The sequence below is a fragment of the Rhincodon typus genome, chromosome 11 (assembly GCF_021869965.1).
Source record: "Rhincodon typus isolate 14 chromosome 11, sRhiTyp1.1, whole genome shotgun sequence".
Classification (NCBI taxonomy): Eukaryota; Metazoa; Chordata; class Chondrichthyes; order Orectolobiformes; family Rhincodontidae; genus Rhincodon; species Rhincodon typus.
In genome coordinates this window covers 38,301,459-38,324,257 of record NC_063342.1, presented here as the reverse complement: position 1 = coordinate 38,324,257, position 22,799 = coordinate 38,301,459, and the positions used below count along the sequence as shown (strand labels likewise).

Sequence of the window (22,799 nt, the reverse complement as noted above, 5' to 3'; positions counted from 1 at the left end):
GTCAACTTTCCTGCTCCTCTGATGCTGCCTGGCCTGCTGTGCTCCTCCAGCTCAACACAACTCCTGACCTTTTTATGTCTTGGTCTAAGCATGGACAAAAGAACTGAACTCCAGATGTGAGGTAGGTGTGACTGCCCTACACGTCAAGGCTGCATTGGACTCAAGCATGGAATCCTTCTTAACCTGGAGTTATTTGTAAATTGGGGAAATTGCTTCAGTGGTTGCAGCCATCCCTAGCACAAAGGAAGATGGTTGTTCTTGTTGATGTCAATCATCTCGGTCTCATTGTTCCCCTGTAGGTGTTACTCTTTTTCTACATCAGTCATGCAATGTGAGAATCATTGACTGGGTCAACATTTTCTGCCCATTAGTAGTTGCCCTTGAAGGTGCCCTTGGCTGCCTTCTTGAACTGTTGCAGCCCGTGTGCTGTAGATAGATCCACAATGCTATGAGGGAGGGAGTTCCAGAATTTTAGCCCAGTGACACTGAAAGAATAATATTATGTTTCCAAGTCAGGACGGTGAGTGGCTGGTTTGGGAGCTTGTGGGTGGTGGTGTTCCCAATCATCTGCATCCCTTGACTTTGTAGCTGCAGATAGTTGTGAATTTGGATGGTGTACCTAAGGATCCTTAGTAAATTTCTGCAGTGCATCTTTGTAAATGGTACACACAAGGTTGGATATCCATTTCTAAAAGCAGCAAGACCTGGACAATATCCAAGATTGGGCTGAAAAGTGACAAGTAACATTTGCTCCACAGAAATGCTGCCAGGAAATCACTTTTTCCAACGAGAGAAGGTAATTATCATCCCTTAACATTCAGTAGTGTTTTAGCATCACCAAATCTCCCGCTTTCGACATACTTTGGGTTACCCTCATTGGCCAGAAACAGAACTGGATGAGTGCATCTCCAGCAACACCTAAGAAACTTGACACCATTTGGGACAAAGCATCCCACTTGATTAGCACTACATCCACAAACATCCAGTTCCTCTACTACTGAGATTCAGTAGCACCAGTGCAGGGTCATGACCTAGCTAGGTCCAAATGTTCAGCTGCTTCATCAATGACCTTCCTTTCATCACAAGGTCGGATGTGGGATGTTCCCTGATGGAATACTGTTCTCTTGCCTGGATGAGTTCAGCTCCATTAACACTTAAGCTAAATGTAATCCAGGACAAAACAATTTGCTAGTAAACATACTGTTTGTCATCCTATTTGGTCACTTAAGGCTACAATACTTCCGACAAGTCTCTTGTAGATTTAAGCAGTCAGCCTCTCTCTGACTCTGTCTGAGGGTCTGCGAAGCTGTTTTCTTCTCTTTCTCTGGATGGTCAGCCAGTCTCTGCCTCTTGCCATGCTAGTTTCTTCAGAAGGCCTCAGAAGATTCCAAGAGAGGGGTCCGTGGGTGAGCCCTGTTTTTATACCTTTTTAGATGGCTTTCTGGAACTTTCTTTAGTTCTGACCAATCAGGGAAATGATTAATAGTTAATAGTTTGAAACAGAGTCAATCATTTGGATGGCATGCTACTGTTAACTTCTTTATGTAGCAGGACCAGTGCCGTTCTGTCTGGGCTCTCCTTTGTTTAGTGGGTTAGTTGTTGGGGGTATGCCTGTCCAGAATCACTGTTGCTATTTACATTATGCTAATGTCATTAGCACCTGGTTGCTGTGTTTGTATGGTGTCTGGTGTATGGGTATTGTGATTTCAGAGTTTTTGTTTGGCCAAGTTAGCAATCTATCTGTGTTCAGCAGCCAGGAGGCTGCTTTACTAATATGTCTTTAACTCCTTACGTAGCTTGATGTCATGGTCCCATGAAGTGTCATTAAATGCTTTACTATGTTAAAGCCTGGTATAAATGCAAGTTTTTGCAAATTGATTGATTCCATTGATTTTATTTGCTGCTGTTGACCAGTCTTGCCTAAGGATATTCATTTCTTATACAATAGCGGTCTCCAAAAGAAGAAAGACAACAGACTTGTGCACAGAAATTCTTCCAATAACAGGTGTAGTTCCTGTATTGTCATTGTCAGAAAATGGGAGTATTCAGGAAGAAAAGAAATGATTCATTGTCTGTCATCAACACTTATTCTGTAATATTGCTGCAATATTATGTGAATTTACACAGCATATTTATTAAAATGTTTGAATCCATAATATAGAAAAAGGATTTTACATTAAAACAATTTACTTGGCCTTAATATTTTAAGTTCCATGTCTTCACTTATTTAGTCAAACAAGTTGAGATAAAATGAGCAAATAAATCCCATGAGGTTGCAGATTTCTGAATGGAGCAGAACACCAATGCTTCGATTAGAGGTTGCACTGATGTGGCCTAGAATGGTAATGAAATGTCTGCACACCACAGAACAACTGGCTCGGTGAGCAAACAAACAACCAAACTGAGATAAAATAAGCAAACAATTCCCATGAGGATGCAGATTTCAGCTCTATAATGATTGTTGAAACTAAATTGAATGTACCTAATTACCCAACAGAAGTGACAAAATGTGATAATGCAATTTTCTGTCTCTTTCAGCGATCTTCTTAGGTATTTAACTTGTGGTCCTGCTGTTGCACTGGAAATTATGGGAGATGAAGCTGCTTCTTCCTGGAGGAAGCTAATTGGATCTCCAGATTCTAGCAGAGCAGAAAATGAAGCCAGAACACGGGCTCTTTATGGAATTGACAACGCCAATACTCATGGTTCTGAATGTGCTGCAACTGCAGCTCGAGTAAGCATTCTTTTATATAGGATTGTGAGGTTAAGTGATAATTGTGTTCAGCTAGATCTTTAGTTCTTGCCATGTTTAACATATAATTCATATCTGTGTGGGAAGGCAGGTGAGATCTTTGCACAATTTTCTGAGAGCTTTATTTAGTTAACAGTCTTTTAAGGCTTAAAACATGAATGCGTCTGAAGAAATAGTTGAAGAAATCCTGGCCTAGTCACTTAATGATTGAATGTCGATTTTTCTGTATCTTGTAGTTGGTTTTAATCCAAAAATTTGCTTTAAAGGTTCTTGCTTACTGATTTGATATTTGCAATTTGGGCCCTTTAATCCTCTTGAAAGTTAATAGGAAACTGTTTTTAATTATGTCCTTCAGTACTTAATTTTTGGACTGGAAGAATTAAAATTAAGTTTTCTTATTGAGCCCCATCATTATACACCCCAATATTGAGCTTACTGTTGACCAATGCAAAGAAATCTTTGTAATCTGAAGGAAAGGCGGGGCGGCCACTCCTAGAAAGGACTATAGGAGTCATGAGTTAGTAAGACAGTACATAACAGTTGGGTTTAGCATAAGTGGGATAATAATTAGGACTAAATTAGGGTTGCAGAGCACACAATGAGTGTGTGGGGTGTGGGAAATTAGATTGGTGAACCTGAGGAGCAGATAGCTTTATGGAAATAATATGGGATGAAAAAAGTGATTCTGCTCAGAACAAGAGTAAATGCTAAAAATTCCTGGGTACGGTATTTTCAGGAAAGATGGGAAAGGAGGAAGGGTAACAGTATTAATAAAAGAGGATGTTGCAATGCTGGAGAGAGAGGATTACCTAGAGGGTTTAGGACAAAATCCGCTTGGCTAGAGCTAAGAAAGAGGTGCAATAGAAAATAGGTGCAATCAAACTACCCATGAACTTTCTAGGCTGTCAAATAGTGAGAAGGATGTAGATGAACAAATCTTCAAGGAATTTTATAGAATTATAAAGTTATAAAAATGGACTTTAGTTTTCTGAATATAAACTGGAATAGTAGTAGTGAAAAAGTATTCAGGGGCAAAAATTCCTAGAGCGTGTTCAGGAAAATGTTCTGCAGCCGTATGTTTCTAAAGAGAAACGAGACATTCTAGGCCTGGTTCTTAGGAACGAGGGGGACAAAGTGGATCAACTGTCAGTCGGGCAACATGCTCAAAGATATTGATTATTGTATTATAGATTTTGGGTTGGATATGGCAAAATTACAATCTGAAGTGATTAACTGGGAGAAAGCCAGCTTCAGTGGGATAAGGATGGTTCTGGCACAGAAAAGTTTGAATCTAAGATTATCTCAAGAATTTCGCTTCCTTTAAGGAAGAGGGAGTTTGAGCACAGCAAAGGTATATGATCAAGAAAGGTAGGGCAAACAAATCCGGAGCTACCTTGGTGCCAAATGAGATGGAGATTAAGATAAAGCAGAAATAGTATGTTTATTTATGATATGTTGGTGAATAGTACAATTAAGAAGGTTCAGAGGGAAGTTGACAAAGGAAATAAGGGAAGCAAAGAGTGAGTGTAGGAGGTCACGTGAAGGTACGTTTGCTGACATTGATCACCTGTATGAGTTAATGAATGCTGTCTGACACTGCTGGCTCACCTTCATTCCAGACTTTGGGATTTTACCTTCCTGGCCATTTGCTCCTGCTCCCTTCTGAAAATAGTTCTTGAGGGTCTCGTGGGCCCCTGCAGGACCATGGTATAATTTCCTGCTGCACAACTCAAACATCAATGCCATTTTTATTAATTTTGGTTCCTGCTGTCTGCTCAGGGTGTTCACTTTGCAAAGATTTATGTACAGAATGATTATTGTAACAGGTTCCCTTTTAAAATGTAGCCTGGCCTTGAAAAGAAGGCTGTATGTACATTTGGTCTGGAAATAATTTAGCCAGAGCTCCCTGCTATGCACAGGGCTCATTGGCAGTGTTCAAGAGCTCTGAAGGTGCACATACGTTCTTGCTGATGAGATTGCACAATTTTGCATGATGGACACTTTGAGCTAAATGAACATTGGCAGGTCAAAAATCAAACCCCTTTTACTCCCCAGAAAATGAGGCATCAATTTCTATCTTCTAAAGTACCTTTAGAAAAAGTTAAGAACAGAGCAGAAGCCATTCGGAGGCCCTTGAGAGGCAATGTGTATAAGATAGCATTTGCATCTCCATGGCCTCTGTTAAGTTTAGTGATTTTTTTTTTATTTCTAAAATTCTTTCTTTTTTTTGTCATGGGCAATGCTATTTATGATCTTGGCCTTTGGAAGGAAAACTTAAGTTAGGAATGTGGTGGTAGTTTGAGTCGAATGGACCTTTTGTGAAGTAGGAAAATGACTGAACTCAATGTTGTCATTCCATCCACATAAGATGATAGGCATGAAATTTGAAATCTGTTTGTAGTGTAATGGCTTGGAACGGTGCAGTTGTGTTAATGGCTGAAGAGGCCATATGTAGCACTCGCTGACTGAAGTGGTCATCATGTATTAACGTGAGTTGCCTTTGGTGTTGGTACCTGTTTTAGAGCCGCTGTAGGCACCAAATGTCACTGTGTATGGTCGTGCAAAGCTGGTGTCACCTTTTTCTTCCGTCATAAGCTGGTGTCTCCCAGGTGCAAAAATATGTTTTAAGACATTTATGTCCCCCAGGCAAGCATCATTTGAAGCAGAGGTTTGGGCATCCTACTGATGTTATGGTTCTGACTGCCTCATCATACAGAGAAGTGTTGAGTCTGTGACTATATTCCATCCTATGAATGTGTCTGATGCAGTGAAGTTGCCACTTCTGCTTGCTGAATGCCATCAGACTTCAGAGATTTATCTTTGACATTTGAGATTTAATCTTTCTGAGTAGCCCAGAATGCTCCGCAAACAATGAGGATGAAAATTATTTAGCTGCTTTTCAGAATAGCTGTAATTTTATCCATGTTTGTAAGGACTAAGATGCTAGGTTATGATCCTTGTGTTTCTGGCACTTTATTATCAAGCTAAGAGTCAGCTTGATGGTGTAATATTAATTGACCAATGTTGTTCACTGTGTAAGAAACATTATGGAACGTTTCTAAGGGACATGGTATGAATATTCATAAATTTTGTAGATCTTCATTTTCAAGTTGTTGAGCCCTTTATTCTATATCCATCAGCAAAGCCATTTGATTTAAATTCTACAGTCTAGCGATACCTACTTTTTTTATTAGCTATTAACTAGCCTTCTAAGCTTTTAGACTGGCAGAGATAAGGTGCTCAATACAAGATGGGGGTGTGAGCCTATCATATTTATTAAAGTAAGAAAAAAAATCAGATGTTTAACACAGTGGACTTTTGTTTATGCAAATTCAAGAACTAATAGGAATCTTTGAAAATGGCAGAACAAGTTATTAAAGCAATTAATAAAGAAAATGGAATCCTGAGATTCATAAATAGTGGCATAGAGTAAAAAAGCTAAAATGTTACTCTAACCCTACATAAAACACTAATTCAACACCAACCGGAGTAGCATGTTGAATTCTGGAGGGGATACAAAGAGATATGCTGGAATGGTTTAGTGATGTGAAGTTATTGTTATGTGAATGAACCAGAGAAGATTAGATTTGTTTTCCTTGGAGCAAAGAAGACTAAATGCAGATTTTATAGAAATGTTTAAAATCATAAAGGCGTTAGATAAAGGAACTAAAGAGCAACTGCTTCCAATAGTTGAAGGCTTTATGATTGGTGTGCACAATTTTAATGTGAGTGGTAGGGGAGATAATAGCATTGTTACTTGTTTAGTAATCCAGAGGCCCATGCTAATGTTATGGAGACGTAGGTTCAAATCACACCAGGGCAGCTGGTAGAATTTGAATTCAATTCATTTTCTTTTTATTCACTCATGGGATATTGGCATCCCTGGCTGGTCAGCATTTAGTTGAGAAGGTGGTAGTGAGCTGCCTTCTTGAACTGCTGCAGTCATAAGCTGTAAGTTGACTGGGAATTCCAGGAATTTGACCCATTGCCACTGAAGGCGCCGTGAAATATTACAAGTCAGGATGAGGAGTGGCTTGGAGGCGAATTTGCGAGTAGTGGTGTTCCCATGTTCAGCTGCCCTTGTCCTTCTAGGTGGTAGTGGTCGTGGGTTTGGAAGGTGCTGAATTAGGAGCTTTGGTGAATTTCAGTAGTACATAATGCTGCTACTGAGTATTGGTGGTTGAGGGAGTGGATGCTTGTGGATGTGGTGCCAATCAAGCAAACTGTTTAGTCCTGGATGGTGTTAAGATTCTTGAGTGTTGTTGGAGCTGCACCCGTCCAGGTAAGTAGGGGAGTATTCCTTCATATTCCTGACTTGTGCCTTGTAGATGGTAGACAGGCTTTGGGAGTCAGGAGGTGCATTACTTGCCACAGTATTTCTAGCCTTTGACCTGCTGTTGTAGCCACTGTATTTGTGTGGTGAGACCAGTTGAATTTCTGGTCACTGGTAACCCCCAGGATGTTGATAGTGGTGGATTAAGTTCTTTATTCGTACCCGGGATGACGGCGTCGCTGGCTAGGTAGCATTTATTGCCCATCGCTAATTGCCCAGAGGGTGGCTACGAGTCAACCACATTGCTGTGGGTCTGGAGTCACATGTAGGCCAGACCAGGTAAGGATGGCAGTTTCCTCCCTAAAGGGCATTAGTGAACCAGATGGGTTTTTCCTGACAATCGGCAATGGATTCATGGTCATCATTAGACTCTTAATTCCAGATATTTATTGAATTCAAATTCCACCATATAGTGAACCTATATAGTTCACTAATGTCTTTTGGTAAAGGAAATCTGTTGTCTATGTGTGACTCCAAATGTACAGCATTGTGGTGGACTCTTAACTGGCTTCTGAAATGGTCTAGTAAGCCAATGATTCCAAAGACAATTATAGATAGGCAGCAAAAACAGGCATCACTACTAATGCTCATGTCCTACGAAAGAATAAAATAAAACAAAAACATGAAGAAAACATTTAATTGTGACAAGTAGCTAGAATTTTTTTATGCGCTGAGGGGAATGGTGGATTCAGATTTTAGTAGCCTTCAGAAAAGGATTAGGTAAATACCTGAGGGGAAAAGAAATTATATGGGTACAGTTGAGAAAGCGGGAGTTTATGGTTAATTAGATTATTTTCAAAAAAGCTGGCAGGGATTTGATGGGGTAAATGGCTTTCTTCTGTCCTGCATTTTTCAATGGTCCTTTGCACATGAGGTTGAGACACCCCAGTCCAGGGTTATTTGCCCTGAGATAGCTCATGCTGTCTGTTTTCTGGGAAACCAGGTCAAGAAACAGATTAACAAGGGTGTCCATTTTGCCAACAACATAAGATCTTTAAAATATACATTTTTGACATGCACTTTCATCCTTTTTCACCAGCAAGCCTCTGGCCTTATCTTTCAGACAGAGATTGTTCCCTCCATGTGTCTAAAACTTGTCATACTTGAATTTCAAATTTTCCAATTTTTATAAATATTTCTATTTTTTGTATCTGTGAACCCACAGTAACTGCATTTTAAAAATGTTTCATAGCTAATGAGTTATGGTGTCCAAAATAATGATTAATTTTTTCTTATAAGGAAACACACTGTTGCCTTGGTACTGACATGTACAGACCTGCAAGATTGAAACTTCAGTGCTTAGTTTGTGCTAAACTATGTCATCTCAGCTGGAGTAGTATTGAAGCTAGTACAATTAACTTCTATAGGCAGAAGGGGCGAGGCCAGACTTTAGAAAATAGAACAAATTAACCACTCAGCTGGTCTTGAAGCATTTCTGAGGAGAGAAACAAGAGTTAGTATTTCAGATTGGTTGATTACCTTTTGTCAGAACTTGGTTTTATTTTAGATTTCTGGGATTGGCTGTATTTTGTTTCTGTATTAGAAATACAGAATTGATCTGTTCAGTTCATTTTATATTCTTTGTTTTTATAGGAACTAGAGATTTTTTTCCCATCGCTTGGTAAAGGGCCATCAAATACAGCAAAATGTATTGATTGCACATTATGTATTATCAAACCCCATGCTATTGCTGAAGGTAAGCTTCAAATTTGTCATCAGGAAAGCATTCCTTTTTCTCAGAAGGAAATTAAAATGTTGTTCATTTCTTAGAATTAACACATAAACTCAACCTTTTGATTTTCTTTTGACCATTTTTCCATAGATTTACTTCCAATAGGTCTTCTAATATAATCATTACAGTTTCCTTAGACATTGTATATTTGATCAATTATTGTGCAGTAGTATGATTTCATGAGTTTTCATTTGTAGAAAACAAAGTGCATGCACGGAATACTGTTTGCAATAAAAGTTTTTTTTGCACCATTCAAGATCATTGGTAATTCAATATGAAGAACAGAGGGCAATTAGGGAAAAGCAATAAATGCTAACCTAGCCAACAATACCTTCATCGCCAAAAACACATCTAAAAAAGGAAGCTGAAATGTATTGCAAATGTGAATTAGGATAACTTAAATTAACTAAATTTTAAGTAAATTTGAATTAAGACTGAAGTTTGTTAAAGCAAAAGTGAAGGATTGGAAAGAGTACATATTAAGGGATAATTTTATATTATTTGACTCCATTTTAGTTTTGTACTGTAGATGAACAGATTGTTTTAAATGGAGGGGATATGTGCCACCTCTTATAATAAAAAGCATGTCTGTTTTGTCAAACATCTACTTATGTAATTGCCATGAAAATTGATATAAAAATTGTTTTTGTTTAGTGCCATTAATGCAGAATAAAGGCTCAAGCCCTTTCACGGGGACATGATAAAACTAAATTAACATTAAGCCGCACAGATATCAAGGAGAAAGGTTTTTGAATCTAATTTTTGCATTCCTTTTGAAATTCTAAAAGAAAATTCCTTTAATCAGGTGGCCATTTTTCTGTTGTTTGGATTAGCTAGATTACTTTTCTACTCTAAGAAATGTTGCTAATGGCTTTCATTTCTTAAATAGTGAGAAACAAGTTATGAAAGAACAGAGACTTGTGGGTTTATGTACAGAAATCATTAAAAGCTAGTGGACAGATAAAACATGAGCTAAGTGATTAACTGAACATTAATATTATCTCAAGGGGAATAGCATGCAAAGTAGTCACTTATTCTATGGTTGGATAAAGCTCTGGTAGAGTGTATTGAAATGTATAATTTTCAGTGCATGCATCTTGGGAATGATGTATTGACTTTGGAATGTGTGCAGCACAAACTCTCTAGAATGATACTGAGTTCTAAAGGAATTTCATTTTGCGGATAGATTGTATAGATTAGTCTTATGAACTATCCCAAATTATTAAAAGAATTCATGGGATAGATAGGGGGAAACCTATTTTCTTTAATGGGGAAGTCTAGAATATTCCTCTTCTGTTCATCCAGAACAACTGTGAAGATGATCTTCCCAGTAAGACAAGTCTGAGGAAAATGCAGAGAGCAGCAGCTACCTCTATGCCTTCTTTGGCCTTGCAGAATCCCTTAATTCTGTCAACCGAGAGGGACATGGAAAATGCTCCGAAAATTTGGTTGCCCGCAAATTCATCAGCGTCTTCTGCCTGCTGAATTATAACATACAAACCATGATCCTCATGAACAGAACTGACTCAATTCGAGTATAAGCTGGAATTGCTCAAGGCTGTGTTATCTGACTAGTGCTCTTTTCTCTGTGCCTCAGCATAACACTCCATTCCTCCATAGAACTGACTGCCAGAGTATTGCCCCCTTTCTGCAAAAGCATACAATAACATTGAAAGTGTGCCAGCGTAGCTTTCAGCCATCTGAGGAGCAATGCTGTTTTGATGACAAAGACCTCAAACCTGGCACCAAGCTTATGAAATATAAGGCCACAATGTTACCTTCCCTCTTGTATCTATTGTACAGCAGACATTTCAAAACTTTGAAGAAATATCACCAGCAATACATCTGCAAAATCCTGCAAATGCAATGGCAGGATAGATGTTCTGATAGTGTCTCAGGCTGACGTTCCCAGCATCGAGGCACAGCATCAGCATCCTCCATTGGGCAGGCCTGATCATACGCATATTTGACACAAGATTCCTGAAACAAGCTTTCTGCTTTGAGATTTATTGCACGTGTTGTTACCAGGAGACAGACGAAGTGTTTCAAGTCCTCAAAGCCTCTCTCAAAAACGCAACATTTTCAGCAACCCCCGTGAAACTCTTGCCCAAGACTGTCCAAACAGGAGAAGAAACATTGATGAAGGTGGCATATATTTCAAGTGTCTCTGATAAATCTCACCCAGTGCAAACAATGGAAGCAGCATCCAGGTCCCACCCACCTGCCTCTTCAAACATCATCTGCCAAACAGTGGTAGAGTGTGCGGATTTAGTCACTTCCACAACTCTAGAGTATGAACAGTTGAAATAGGAACAGAAGTAGACCATTTGACCACTTGTGCTCTGCAATTCTGTAAGATCATGGCTGAGCAGTTTAGGCTTTGAATGCCATATTCCCATTTAACCTTTTTGATTCCATTGCCTGAAAAGAACCTATCCATCTTTGACTAAAAATATTCAGTGACCCCCTTGCCCATCATTTTCTGAGGCAGCAAGTTCCAAAGTTGCACAACCCTGTGGGGGGAAAAAAATTCCTTATCTCTAGCCTAAAAGGGTGATCCTTAATTTTAAAACAATAACCCCTGTTATGGATTTGGGCATCCACCTTATCAAGACCATTCAAGATATATACTTCACTCAAGTCACCCTTCACTCTTATAAACTCCATTTGAAACAATCCCAGCCTGTCCATTCTGTCCTCGGAAGACAATCCACTCATTGCAACTATCCATCTAGTATATCTCCTTTTAACTGCCTCCAACATGTTTACATCCCTCAAAGAAGTACATGAAAAGCTCACATAATATTTGAGATGTGGTTTCACTGATTCCCTGTATAACTGAGGCATAATATCCTTCTATATACTTGATTTCTCTCTCTATTACGTTTTAGCATCCCATTGGCCCTCTTGATTATGTGCTGTACCTGCACACTAACTTTGTGACTGATGCACATGACTTCAAAGTAGAAGGACTACAGAAATGCAGTGTTCTGATTTTTCATTTTTCTTGGCAAAGTAATCACCTTCACCTTTTCTCACATTGTACTTCATCAGCCAGATTTTTGCCCACTCACTCAACCTAGTCTGCAAACTCATACTGTTGTCTTTACCTATGCCTCTAGGAATTCTAGCTTCCATGTCTTCAACCGTGCCCCTAGGAATTGACGTGCATGTCTATGTTTGGCTTGGGCTACTATGGTAACCTTGTCCCAGTTAAACTGATGGCCTCATTGTCTGAGCGTACCGACATTAAGGAGAGTTCATTGTGCTGTTTTACTGCTAATTGATTGTTCTCCACATGTAATGCAATCAACAAGCATAAAGAATTGACCCCATTATACAAACCCATACAGATCAAAACTGGAAATTACACTACTCCCCATAACGGACCAAGCGGCATAAATTCCAAGTGGAGTAGAACAACATCGCTTCATCGGAGGCTCCACCGATGATGTCAACTAGCGTAGTAATGAAATGTCTGAACAAGAACAAGCCAGCTCAGCGAGCAAGTCAACAACTTCACCCACAACCCGAGCTACAAATCTTTGCCCAAACTTTAAATATAAAAATGTGTGTAGGAAGGAACAGTCCTACGATGTGCAGCAGGTCACACTCCAAAATAGGCACCGAAAGCAATTTGTTAATGCATTTGGGCCAAGGAAAACAGATTGATACAGGATCTTAACAGGAAAGATATGGTCATTCAAGACCAGCTGTGACCCTGTACTGTTTGTTCAGCCGAGGATGTTGCACAAAGGAACCTCTTTTGATTGAAGGTCAGTCTTCTATCACTGCTTGATTGGAACCAACCCAATTTGAAATGCCTTAACAAAGGGGACTTTTGGTCCTGACATTATCAAATAGCATCAATAACAATAGTTGTCTTTCTAGAGCTCTACCAATCTTCCAACTTTGCACAGAATGAGACCTCCGGTTTTCCTGAACGTGTGAAGTCAGAGACTTATGGGAAGATGGAGTAGTAGTAAATTTAATTATATAGAGAAATGTATATTATAAATAACGTTTAAAAAGCTTGTAGGTATGGGGTTACGAAGAAGGTGAATAAGTGTGCCAGGGTCTGAAATTGTCAATACTGAGCACGTTAATGATGTCATATGGATCTGGTAGGAGAGCAGTTTAGGATCTTGAAGGAGTAAGACCTACCATCCAAGTCCCCCTCATCTCTGTAACAATATCAGCAATGGAACTTGTAATTAATTGACAACATATATTTAAAAAACTGTAGTTTCTTGCATGAGACTTTTCTCATTTGACTGTCAAGCAATTTTACCTCTTCCACACTTGACCAAGTAGGCCCTATAGATCCCTACCATAAAAGAGTGTGGTGGCGGTAAACTTATCCTAAGGTGAACAATAGTGCAGACAGCTTCATATGACCAGGTGTCCAATGGGGAGAACAACTGATTGGTTAACAGTTCTGCGTGATTCAACAAAAATTCCCACCTAATTTTGTTCCAATTCTTTAACAATTAGTCTGATTGTCTTGATAGTTTTGGGGGTTTGGATCCCTTCTTGTAAAGTCATTATTTGTTCAAATATTTAATATTTTAATTGTAATTTATGTAAATTCTGCTTTATCCTGATTACTTTTGAAGCTGTTTATGAAATCAAAGTCTGAAACATTTGCAGAGTGATGGCTAGGTCATTTAGTTTGCAAATAGTGCAAAAAGGGTTAAAAAAGACACAACTGTGTAAGCATTTAACCTGGGTATAGCTTGGATGTAACGGTTGTAAACTATTAATTTTCTGTCACATGGGCTAACTTAGTTTAATTGCTATGAAAAAGATACTGTTGGTATTTCTGCTGTTTTGGGTGGTTAAAGCTGAAGTGAAAATCTACCTCTTTTTATTTTGCTGCTTAAAGACTAGAAGGATTACGGGAGCACATGATAAAATCATTGGCTGGATTAAACAGGTTTCTGTTTTTTTCCTGGGCGCACAAACAATTTATCCAAATAGCTGCAGAAATGAAACTATTGTGTGATGGAGGAAGACAGTTTACTTGTGTAATCTGAAACATGGAAGTTAGAAACATTTACAATAAAAAGGAGAATGGAAACCTTATTCCTAATGCAGGTCTTCCTAGTCAACCCTCAATAACTTTAGCAAAATTCACCGAATGCTATAGCTACTGACCTACCAGATTTCTATAGTTTAAATCCTTCTCTAATTGCCTGGGAAATCCCAAGTGATATTGGTAGGCCTCTTGACTGAAACATTAAACCTGGTTGCTAACCTGCTGTTTTAACTTGCACGATGGCAAGATCATGAGATACAAAGTGGGAGTTTCATATTGAAAGCTGAGTGCTACTAAAATGCATTTTATCGCTTAAGAGTCTGATATTTTCTCCTTGCTGATCTGCTATCCCACAATAGTTTTGCCCAACAGAATTTTGATATTCCATAGAATTTTGATATTCCATAGACTTGTGGCAGTCAGCTTACCACATTTGCCACATGATACAAAATGATAAAATGGAAGGTTGTTACAAATTCACTCCATCCGCGGGTGAACTGGGTTTTGGCACATGACTAAAGATGAGCAGTAATATGCTGCATCGTGGCAGCAATTTTGTCGAAGAATGTTTTTTAGTAGTAAATAATCACTACGCTGTATCCAGTTGAGAGTTACCAACTGTATCATTCCAATAAACTTTCACTTCCTTGAATGGGAGCCATTTCCATCTCTAATGGAGCTAGGCTCCAGTTTTTTTTCAACGTTGTCTTTCTTCAGGATCCTAATGTCCACCTGATTAAAATCTCCCAGCTGTTGAAGATCATTAATTTAACATGTGTTTGTGGCCTAATTAGCATTTGGTGAGTGGCAAGTATGTTGGACAAACTCTACAAGGAATGATAATGCTTGAGTGATAAAACTTGTTTCTGGCTCTTTTATTAAGAAAATAGTAGAAACGGTTGTCCCTAGCAATTTTATCCTCCGAGAGGAAAGTACGAGTTTAAAAAAAAATTCTCCTCCCACTTGGAGTTCTTAACCTGACCACTGTACGACACACAATTGGCCAAGGCCCCTTCCTTGTGACTAGCCAATTACCACTCTTTCCAAATCTCAGCACAACTGCAATGCACACCTCAATGGCACCTGAAGAAGACCAGGGCTTTGACCCATCAACTTCCTCTGAAAAGAGTGAAGGAATAAGTTACATTTTTCTCCATTTGTCAGTTTGGTTTTGAGCATATTGGCCATCTAGTGGTAGAAAATTGGAAAATTTAATAGCCACAACATTGTACAGTTACTGTAAGCTTCATTTTTGTGTGGTCTTTCAGTTTTGGTCTTCTACTTCTATAAAGATTGCCTATGCTGACAATAATGGCTAAGTGAGTTGGTCAACCGGAATTTTTTTTTTTATTCATTTACAGAATGTGATCTCACTGACTAGGCCAACATTTGTTTTGCATCCCTAGTTGCCTTGAGAAGATGGTGGTGTGCTTTTTGAACCGGTGTAGTTCATGTGGTAGGCAGTCCCACAGTGGTGTTTGGTAGGAATTTCTAGGAATGTGACACAGGCTTGAAAAAGTATTCCTTCCATGAAATTAAAAACAGAGTATAATGGAAAATTGAGCAGGTCAGACAGCTTCTTTGGCGAAAGAAACCATGTTAACATTTTAGGCCAATAACCTATCTGGCTTCTTCCATGAAGGGTGTCTTGCCCTCCAAGGCTCTCCACTTCGAAGACTTTTTAAATTTCAGTTTGGTACGCTGAAGAAGCTGCAGTCTCAGAGAGCACACTGATGGCATTGGTAACTGACGCAGTTTTTTATAAACTGCTGAAGAAGTGCCAGATCATATAATTAACAAGAAAATTTGGAAATGTAGTAGTAAGGAAGATGCAAATGATCTAATTGTTCAAATTAGGCAGATTAAGCCTAATTGTCCACCACTGTTTGTAACTGTTGTTTGTGGGTTCAGCTGTTGAATCCATATTCAATGACGAACACCACCTAGCTGGTAAGAGCACAGAAAGTACTCTGGGCGGGACATTTCAATGTCCACCACAAAGAGTGGCTCAGTACTAACGACCGAGTGAAAACAGACATAGATGTCACCGCTGGGTCTGTGGCAAGTGGAGAAACCTACTTTATCAATATACCTGTCACATATGCATTGGTCCATAGTAGCATTAGTAGGAATGACTACCTCTCAGAGATTGTGGAGGCAAAACCCAATCTTCCCATTGACAGCACCCTCCATCATGTGTGGTAGTACTGCAGTGCTAAATGGGACAGACACTGAACTCAAACAACTCAAAACTGGGCATTTATTAGGCACAGTGGACTATCTGCAACAACACAATTGAACTTAATAGCCCTGGCTATTGCATACTGTTTCCCTGTTTGACACACAAGTGGTCCTCTATTTACCTGCATCAGATTGAACCTCATTTAGTTATATTGGTGCTGCTCTTGGTATGCTCCCCTTCAATCTTTGTGAACTGTAGTTGGCCTCCCAGCTGGAGTAGTGGATATGCTGGCACATGACACCACAGATTGTGATTAAGTTCAATTGTGCTGTTGCTGATAGTCCACTGTGCCTAATAAATGCCCAGTTTTGAGTTGTTTGAGTTCAGTGTCTGTCCCATTTAGCACTGCAGTACTACCACACATGATGGAGGGTGTTGTCAATGGGAAGATTGGGTTTTGCCTCCACAATCTCTGAGAGGTAGTCGTTCCTACTAATGCTACTATGGACCAATGCATATGTGACAGGTATATTGATAAAGTAGGTTTCTCCACTTGCCACAGACCCAGCGGTGACATCTATGTCTGTTTTTACTCGGTCGTTAGTACTGAGCCACTCTTTGTGGTGGACATTGAAATGTCCCGCCTAGAGTACTTTCTGTGCTCTTACCAGCTAGGTGGTGTTCGTCATTGAATATGGATTCAACAGCTGAGGGGTGCAGGAGGTTTGACCAAGTTTAACCTGATGCCAATGTTGAGAACTCCAGGCCAAAGTCTTTCCTCACAACATACAGTTGTTCTGCCTCTCTAGTGATTGTGGTGCATGGAATATAGTGATACTCATTAAATCATACCTTGCAGCCCATGTCAGATTGTAGGTTGACTAGTCTGTAGGACAGCTCTCCCAGTTCTGGTTCAGACCTCCACTTGATAGTCAGGAAAGGCATGCAGGATCAACAGGCTGAGTTTTAAGAGGTAATATACTGATTTCATTCCTTTGCAAAAACTGAGTGGCTTGCTAGGCTACTTCAGACCGTTAAAAATCACCCACATTTCGAAGGATTTGGAATCACATGTAAGCCGCAGCAAGTAAGGGCAACCGATTTCCTTCGCTATAGTGCATTAATGAACCAAATTTCAGTTTTATAACAATGGTTTTTGAAGGCCCATCATCGATTAAGTATGTGCCAGTTGTGAAGATATTCAGTTGCGGATGGGGACTGCTCTCAGATGTGGCGAGGTTGGAAGCCTTGTGTGAAAGATTTGAGGATATGTCTGATAACAGGTTCTTCAAGCAAATATGTGGATCCAGGAGAGAGGTTTAACTGCATTCACTTCCTGAATCTGCTAGGCCCTCAATGGCAGATTTTTTTCAAGTAAACACCAAAAATGATAGCGGCATTCAAAAATTTGAGATTGCAGCCTTATTGACTTATTTTAAAGTACCAGTGCCTGGTACTTTCCCTGCCTCATTTAAAGATGGGCAGGTTTTGCTGTGAGAATCAGACTTTGAAGACCTGAATCCTTCCACCTTACCCAGATCTGCCCTTTTATACCTTTAAAAATTTAATGGAAAACTTCAGTCTCATTTCAGCTACGTTGGAAGTAATAATCCCTTTTAGCTGACCCTCCTGGTAAATAAATAATGAATTCTAATTTTGCTTACAACATGCTACAAAATTTATTTAACTTCTGTTATCTTTGGATATAATAATTAAAGGATAGATTTAATTCCATGCATTAGGATTGACCCACTTTAGGAGGATATCTTTCCCGTAATCTAGATAATCATTTTCTAGCTTATCGTTATAATTGTATACTTGCAGGGTCAATGGTGGTCATGGTAGATTAGTCATTGTATAACAAATCTAATTGGACAGAAGCAAGACATATTGTGCGTTTGTCAAAGTAACATTATTCTTGCCTAATAGACTAATCATCAACTATATGTCAGGAAGATCCAAATAGCTGTGCATGACATTAAGGCAATATTCAATAATGCATGACAGTTAGGAGCCATGCAAAACTGAGATTTAAACAAAAGTTATTAGGTACAGCCTCAGTAGTTGGAATCATGACTGGCACACAGAAAATAGTCGGGTTACTTGAAGACCATGTTGCATTTGTAGGACAATGCCTGAAAATAGTTTGGCCCAGGCACTGCCCTGAGCAAATCCTGCTGCAATATCTTGGTGCTGAGATGGCTGACTTCCATGGAGCGTTTTCGCCGTGATTCCCACTGACCTCCCTTTTACTAGCACTGCTTGTGCCACATTTAGTCAAATGTTGCCTTGATCTTATCTCTGGTCAGAATTCAGCGTGTTTTTTTCCATGTTTGAACCAAAGTTCTGAAATGGTCTGGAGCCAGGTGGTCAGGTGTAACCCCAATTATGCATCATTAAGCTGGTTTTCGGATGGTAAATGCTGTTTAGTGTTTTTGATGTTGTCAGCCATCACTTCCCCAATTATTCAGAGTAGGCTAATGGAGCAGATTTGGTTAAAGCTACTGTTTGTGGACAGGACATACCTGGACACTTTGTTAGGTAGATCTCAACATTGTAGCTATTTTGGTATAGCTTGGGTAGGAGTGTGTTGAACTCTAGCCAAAAAGTCTTTAGCAGTACAGCTGGGATATTGATAGGTCTTGGACTTTGCTTTTCTCTGCTGTCAGTCATTACTTGATTGAAGTGGGGTGAATCAAATTGGTTGAAGTCTGGCTTCTATGATGGTGTGGATATTGGGATGAGGTTGAGATGAATCATCCCCTTGGCTGAAGGTAATGGTGGTACTTCAGCCTTATGTTTGCACTGATATTCTTTATTACAGGAGTGACTGCATTTAAATACTTACTTGATGTAAAGCACTCTAGGCTGTCCAATGGTAATGAATGAGCCTATAAAAATGCATGTCTGTCTTTTCTTTCAATTGTTGGGCTCCACCATCATTGATATTCAGACGAATGAGGGGGGATTCTCATACAGACTTATAAAATTCTAACAGGACTAGATAGGGACGATGTTCCCAATGGTGGGTGTATCCAGAACCAGGGGTCACTGTCTGAGGATTTGGCGTATACCATTTAGGACGGAGATGAGGTGATTTTCTTCACCCAAAGAATTGTGCGCCTGTGGAATTCATTACCGCAGGAAGTAGTTGATGCCAAAATATTGAATGTATTCAAGAGGTGGCCAGATATAGCATTTGGGGGCAAAAGGGATCAAAGGTTATGGGGAGAAAGCAAGATTTAGCTATTGAGTTGGACAATCAGCCATGATAGTGACGAATGGCGGAGCAGGCTCGAAGGGCCTAATGACTTCCTCCTATTCCTATCTTCTATGTTTCTATGATGGGGATCTTCATGGAATCTTATTGTTCAATGCTTCACTATTTGTTAACGGATGTGGTAGAATTGCCAAGCTTTGATCTGATCCGTGGTTCTGTGATCACTTAGCTCTGTCTACAGCATGCTGCTTCCACTGTTTGGCACAGATATGTCATAGCTTCACCAGATTGGCACCTCATTTTTAGGGATGCCTGATGCCACACCTGCCATGCTCTTCTACTGTCTTCATTGAACTTGGATTAATCCTGTGGCTTGACTGGTGCTTGTAGATTGAGAGTTGTGCTAGGTCATAAGGCACAGATTGTAGTGAAGTACAATTCTGCTACTGATATTCATTGCATTTTCTGGATTTCCAAGTGAGCTACTTCTGAATCTAGAGATAGTAAGAACTGCACATTCTGGAGTCTGAGATAACACCGTGTGGAGCTGGAGGAACACAGCAGGCCAGGCAGCATCAGAGGAGCAGGAAAGTTGATGTTTTCTGAAGAAGGGTCCTGACCCGAAATGTCAGCTTTCCAGCTCCTTTGCTGCCTGGTCTGCTGTGTTCCTCCAGCTCCACACAGTGTTATGTCTACTTCTGAATCTATCCCATTGTGCACTGTTATGGTGCTGCAAAATACAGTGAGAATGTCCTTGCTTTCAAGATGGCACTTTGTTCTACAAGGACTATGCAGTGTGCATGTATATATGATATACCTGTTGAAACAAATAACAAAACATCATGTTACATGCTTAAGATTTGCCTGAAGGAATCCAAGGGTGTTGTTATCGAAATTTGGAGGTTGTTAAGTTAGCTCTGTAGGTCTTGTTGATGGGGATCGAACGTTTCAAATGCATATAGACACACTATATGTGAGCAAACAAAATTTTCAGGAAGAGTTCATTATATTCAACCACTTTAACTCTGTAAAGAATAAATTGAAATATTTTCTAGTGGTGAGACAGCAGGAATTGTGGAGGAACAAAGGACCCAGATTTTCGATGCCCATGTACATAAGTTACTGAAAACTAAACACTAGGGCAAATAGGCTTTTATCAGCAATGCCAAGGAAATAATACTTCGGCTGTACAGTTGAGACCTTGTCTAGAGCACTGTGGTTAGTTCTAGTTACTGAAACTCAGAGTAGTTTTGGACGAATATAACATAACAGAGACTCCTCAATCATGCCTGAGTTGAAAAAGATTTCATTTTGAGGAAAGATTACATAAATTTGGTTTGTAACCGTTTGAGTTTGAATGATTTGAAGTATGATCTAATTGACGTTAAAATGATAGTGATTAAAAGATAGGTACAGTAAAGGTATTTCCTCCAGTGGGGTAAGCCAGAAGAAGAGGGCATATCCTAAATTTAGCTTTGCCATTGAGTAGTGAAATCAGGTTACACTTCTTTTTTCTACAAAGAGGGTAATGGAAATTGAGTCCACAAAAAATTGTAATGCTGAGTTAGTTGAAATTTTGAAGAATGACATTACTTAATAAAAATCTGACTGTGTTCAAATGATTAAAGCGCAAAGGGAGTTTAGGTAAGTTTAAGCCATAAGTCAGCATTGGCCTATGAGAGAAAGACCTACTTCTATTACTACCTCTAACAAAGACCAAGTCACCTGTTGTTTCAATAGCATCATCTTTGCTGAGCTCCCCAGCATTTCTGTAAACAAAACTTGAATTGCTTGATGTTTTCCAGGATAAGGCAGTCTATTTGATCGGACCATTGGTCACTGAACTCATTACCCATAATTTCACCACCGATGATTTGAGGCCACTGATGAATTATTTAAAGGAGGCACCAGCAATAATTAGAGGACTCCATCAGTTTCTGATTCCATTCTGAATTGTATCCCATCCTGATTTGTAAATTTAACCTTGCTTATTATTGCAAATCAAATTTTAGTACCTACAACCACTGTGGAATGTGGTTCAAAAAGGGTTCAGCTAAACTAAAGATGTTCGATAAATACACTATTTCCTGTGATTGGCCAGAAGATCAAGTTAATCACCTGGAGAATGTTGATGACCGATTCTAAAAATATTAGTGGTTTTTCTGTATTTGACTGTATAACAGGAATAGATTCTAGTTGTGTCGTTGAGGAGAGGGGCTGGGAAAGCAAGACTGAAACTACCGTTAGCCTCAAAAGATGAGGTTCTAGATGGAGTAGAATTTTAATAGGCTACACCGCATAAAAATGAAACTTTGACAACTGACTGGTTCACAATACCAGATTTAGTATTGTGGCAGGTTGAAAGTATTCCCCATACAGTCTTCAATATAACCTTGTAATCCCAAAATCAAAAAGGAACTTCTGAAATAACCATATGGATTTGCATTGAATGCCCATTCCTAGATTCCCTTGAGAAGGTGATGATGAGCTATCCTCTTGAATTGCTACAGCCCCTTTAGGGACAGAGTTCGAGTTGAAGGAATGACATTGAAGGAATGGTGATATATTTCTAAGTCAGGATGCAGAGTGACTTTGAGAGGAACTTGCAAGTGATAGTGTTTCCATGTATCTGCTACCCTTGTCCTTCTAGTTGGTGGTGGTCATGAGTTTGGAAGCTGCTGTCTAGGGAACTGTAGTGAATTTATGCAGTGCATCTCGTAAATAGTAAATATTGCTGCTACGGTGCATCAGTGGTGGAGGGAATGAATGTTTGTGGATGTGGTTGATAGTAATGGTAGAATGGGGAAATGCCAGGTTATGAGACTACAGATTGGAGTATAATTTTCTTGCTGCTGATGGTCCACAGTACCTCATGGCTGCCCAGTCTTTGGTTACTATGTCTTTTCAAAGTCCATCCCAGTTAGCGTGGTGATAGTGCAACATGTTGGATGGTATTCTCAATGTGAGGACAGGACTTCATGTCCAAAAGCAGATGTGGTGGTCTGTCTTACCAATGATGTCATGGACTGATGCATCTGTGGCAGCTAGATTGGTAATCTGTTGCAGACCCAGTCTTGTTGCTGTGTCTTTCAGACTTGACCAGCTTAGTTAGTAGTGGTGCTGTTGAGCCACTCTTGGTGGTGGACATTAAAAATCCCCCATCCATAGTACATTGTGCACCCTACCACCCTCCGTGCTACCCCTAAATGGTGTTCAACATGATGATGAAGTACAGATTCAATAGCTAAAGGGGTGTGATACATGATAATCAGCAGAATGTTTCCTTGCCCATGATTGACCTAATACCGTGACGCTTCATGAGATCCAGAGTTAATGTTGAGGACACTAAAGGCAATTTCCTCCTGATTATATATCACAGTGTCGCTACTTCTGCAAAGTCTGTCCTGCTGGTTGGACTGAACATACCCAAGAATGGTGGTGGTGTTGGCTGAGACATTGTCTGCAAGGTATGATTCCATGAGTATGACTGTCAGGCTGTTGCTTGATTCATCTATGAGACAACCTTCCCAATTTTGGCACTA

The 22,799-nt window shown here is 39.6% G+C and overlaps 1 protein-coding gene across 1 annotated transcript in view; it reads left to right on the top strand.

Moving 5' to 3' along the window:
• LOC109932516 (nucleoside diphosphate kinase 7) overlaps window positions 1-22,799 on the top strand; it is a 118,038-nt gene that overhangs the window by 18,122 nt on the left and 77,117 nt on the right. The window contains exons 2-3 of the mRNA XM_020531669.2: window positions 2,539-2,734; window positions 8,679-8,781. Of these exons, the coding sequence (XP_020387258.2) occupies window positions 2,539-2,734; window positions 8,679-8,781 (299 nt within the window). The remainder of the gene's footprint in view (window positions 1-2,538; window positions 2,735-8,678; window positions 8,782-22,799) is intronic.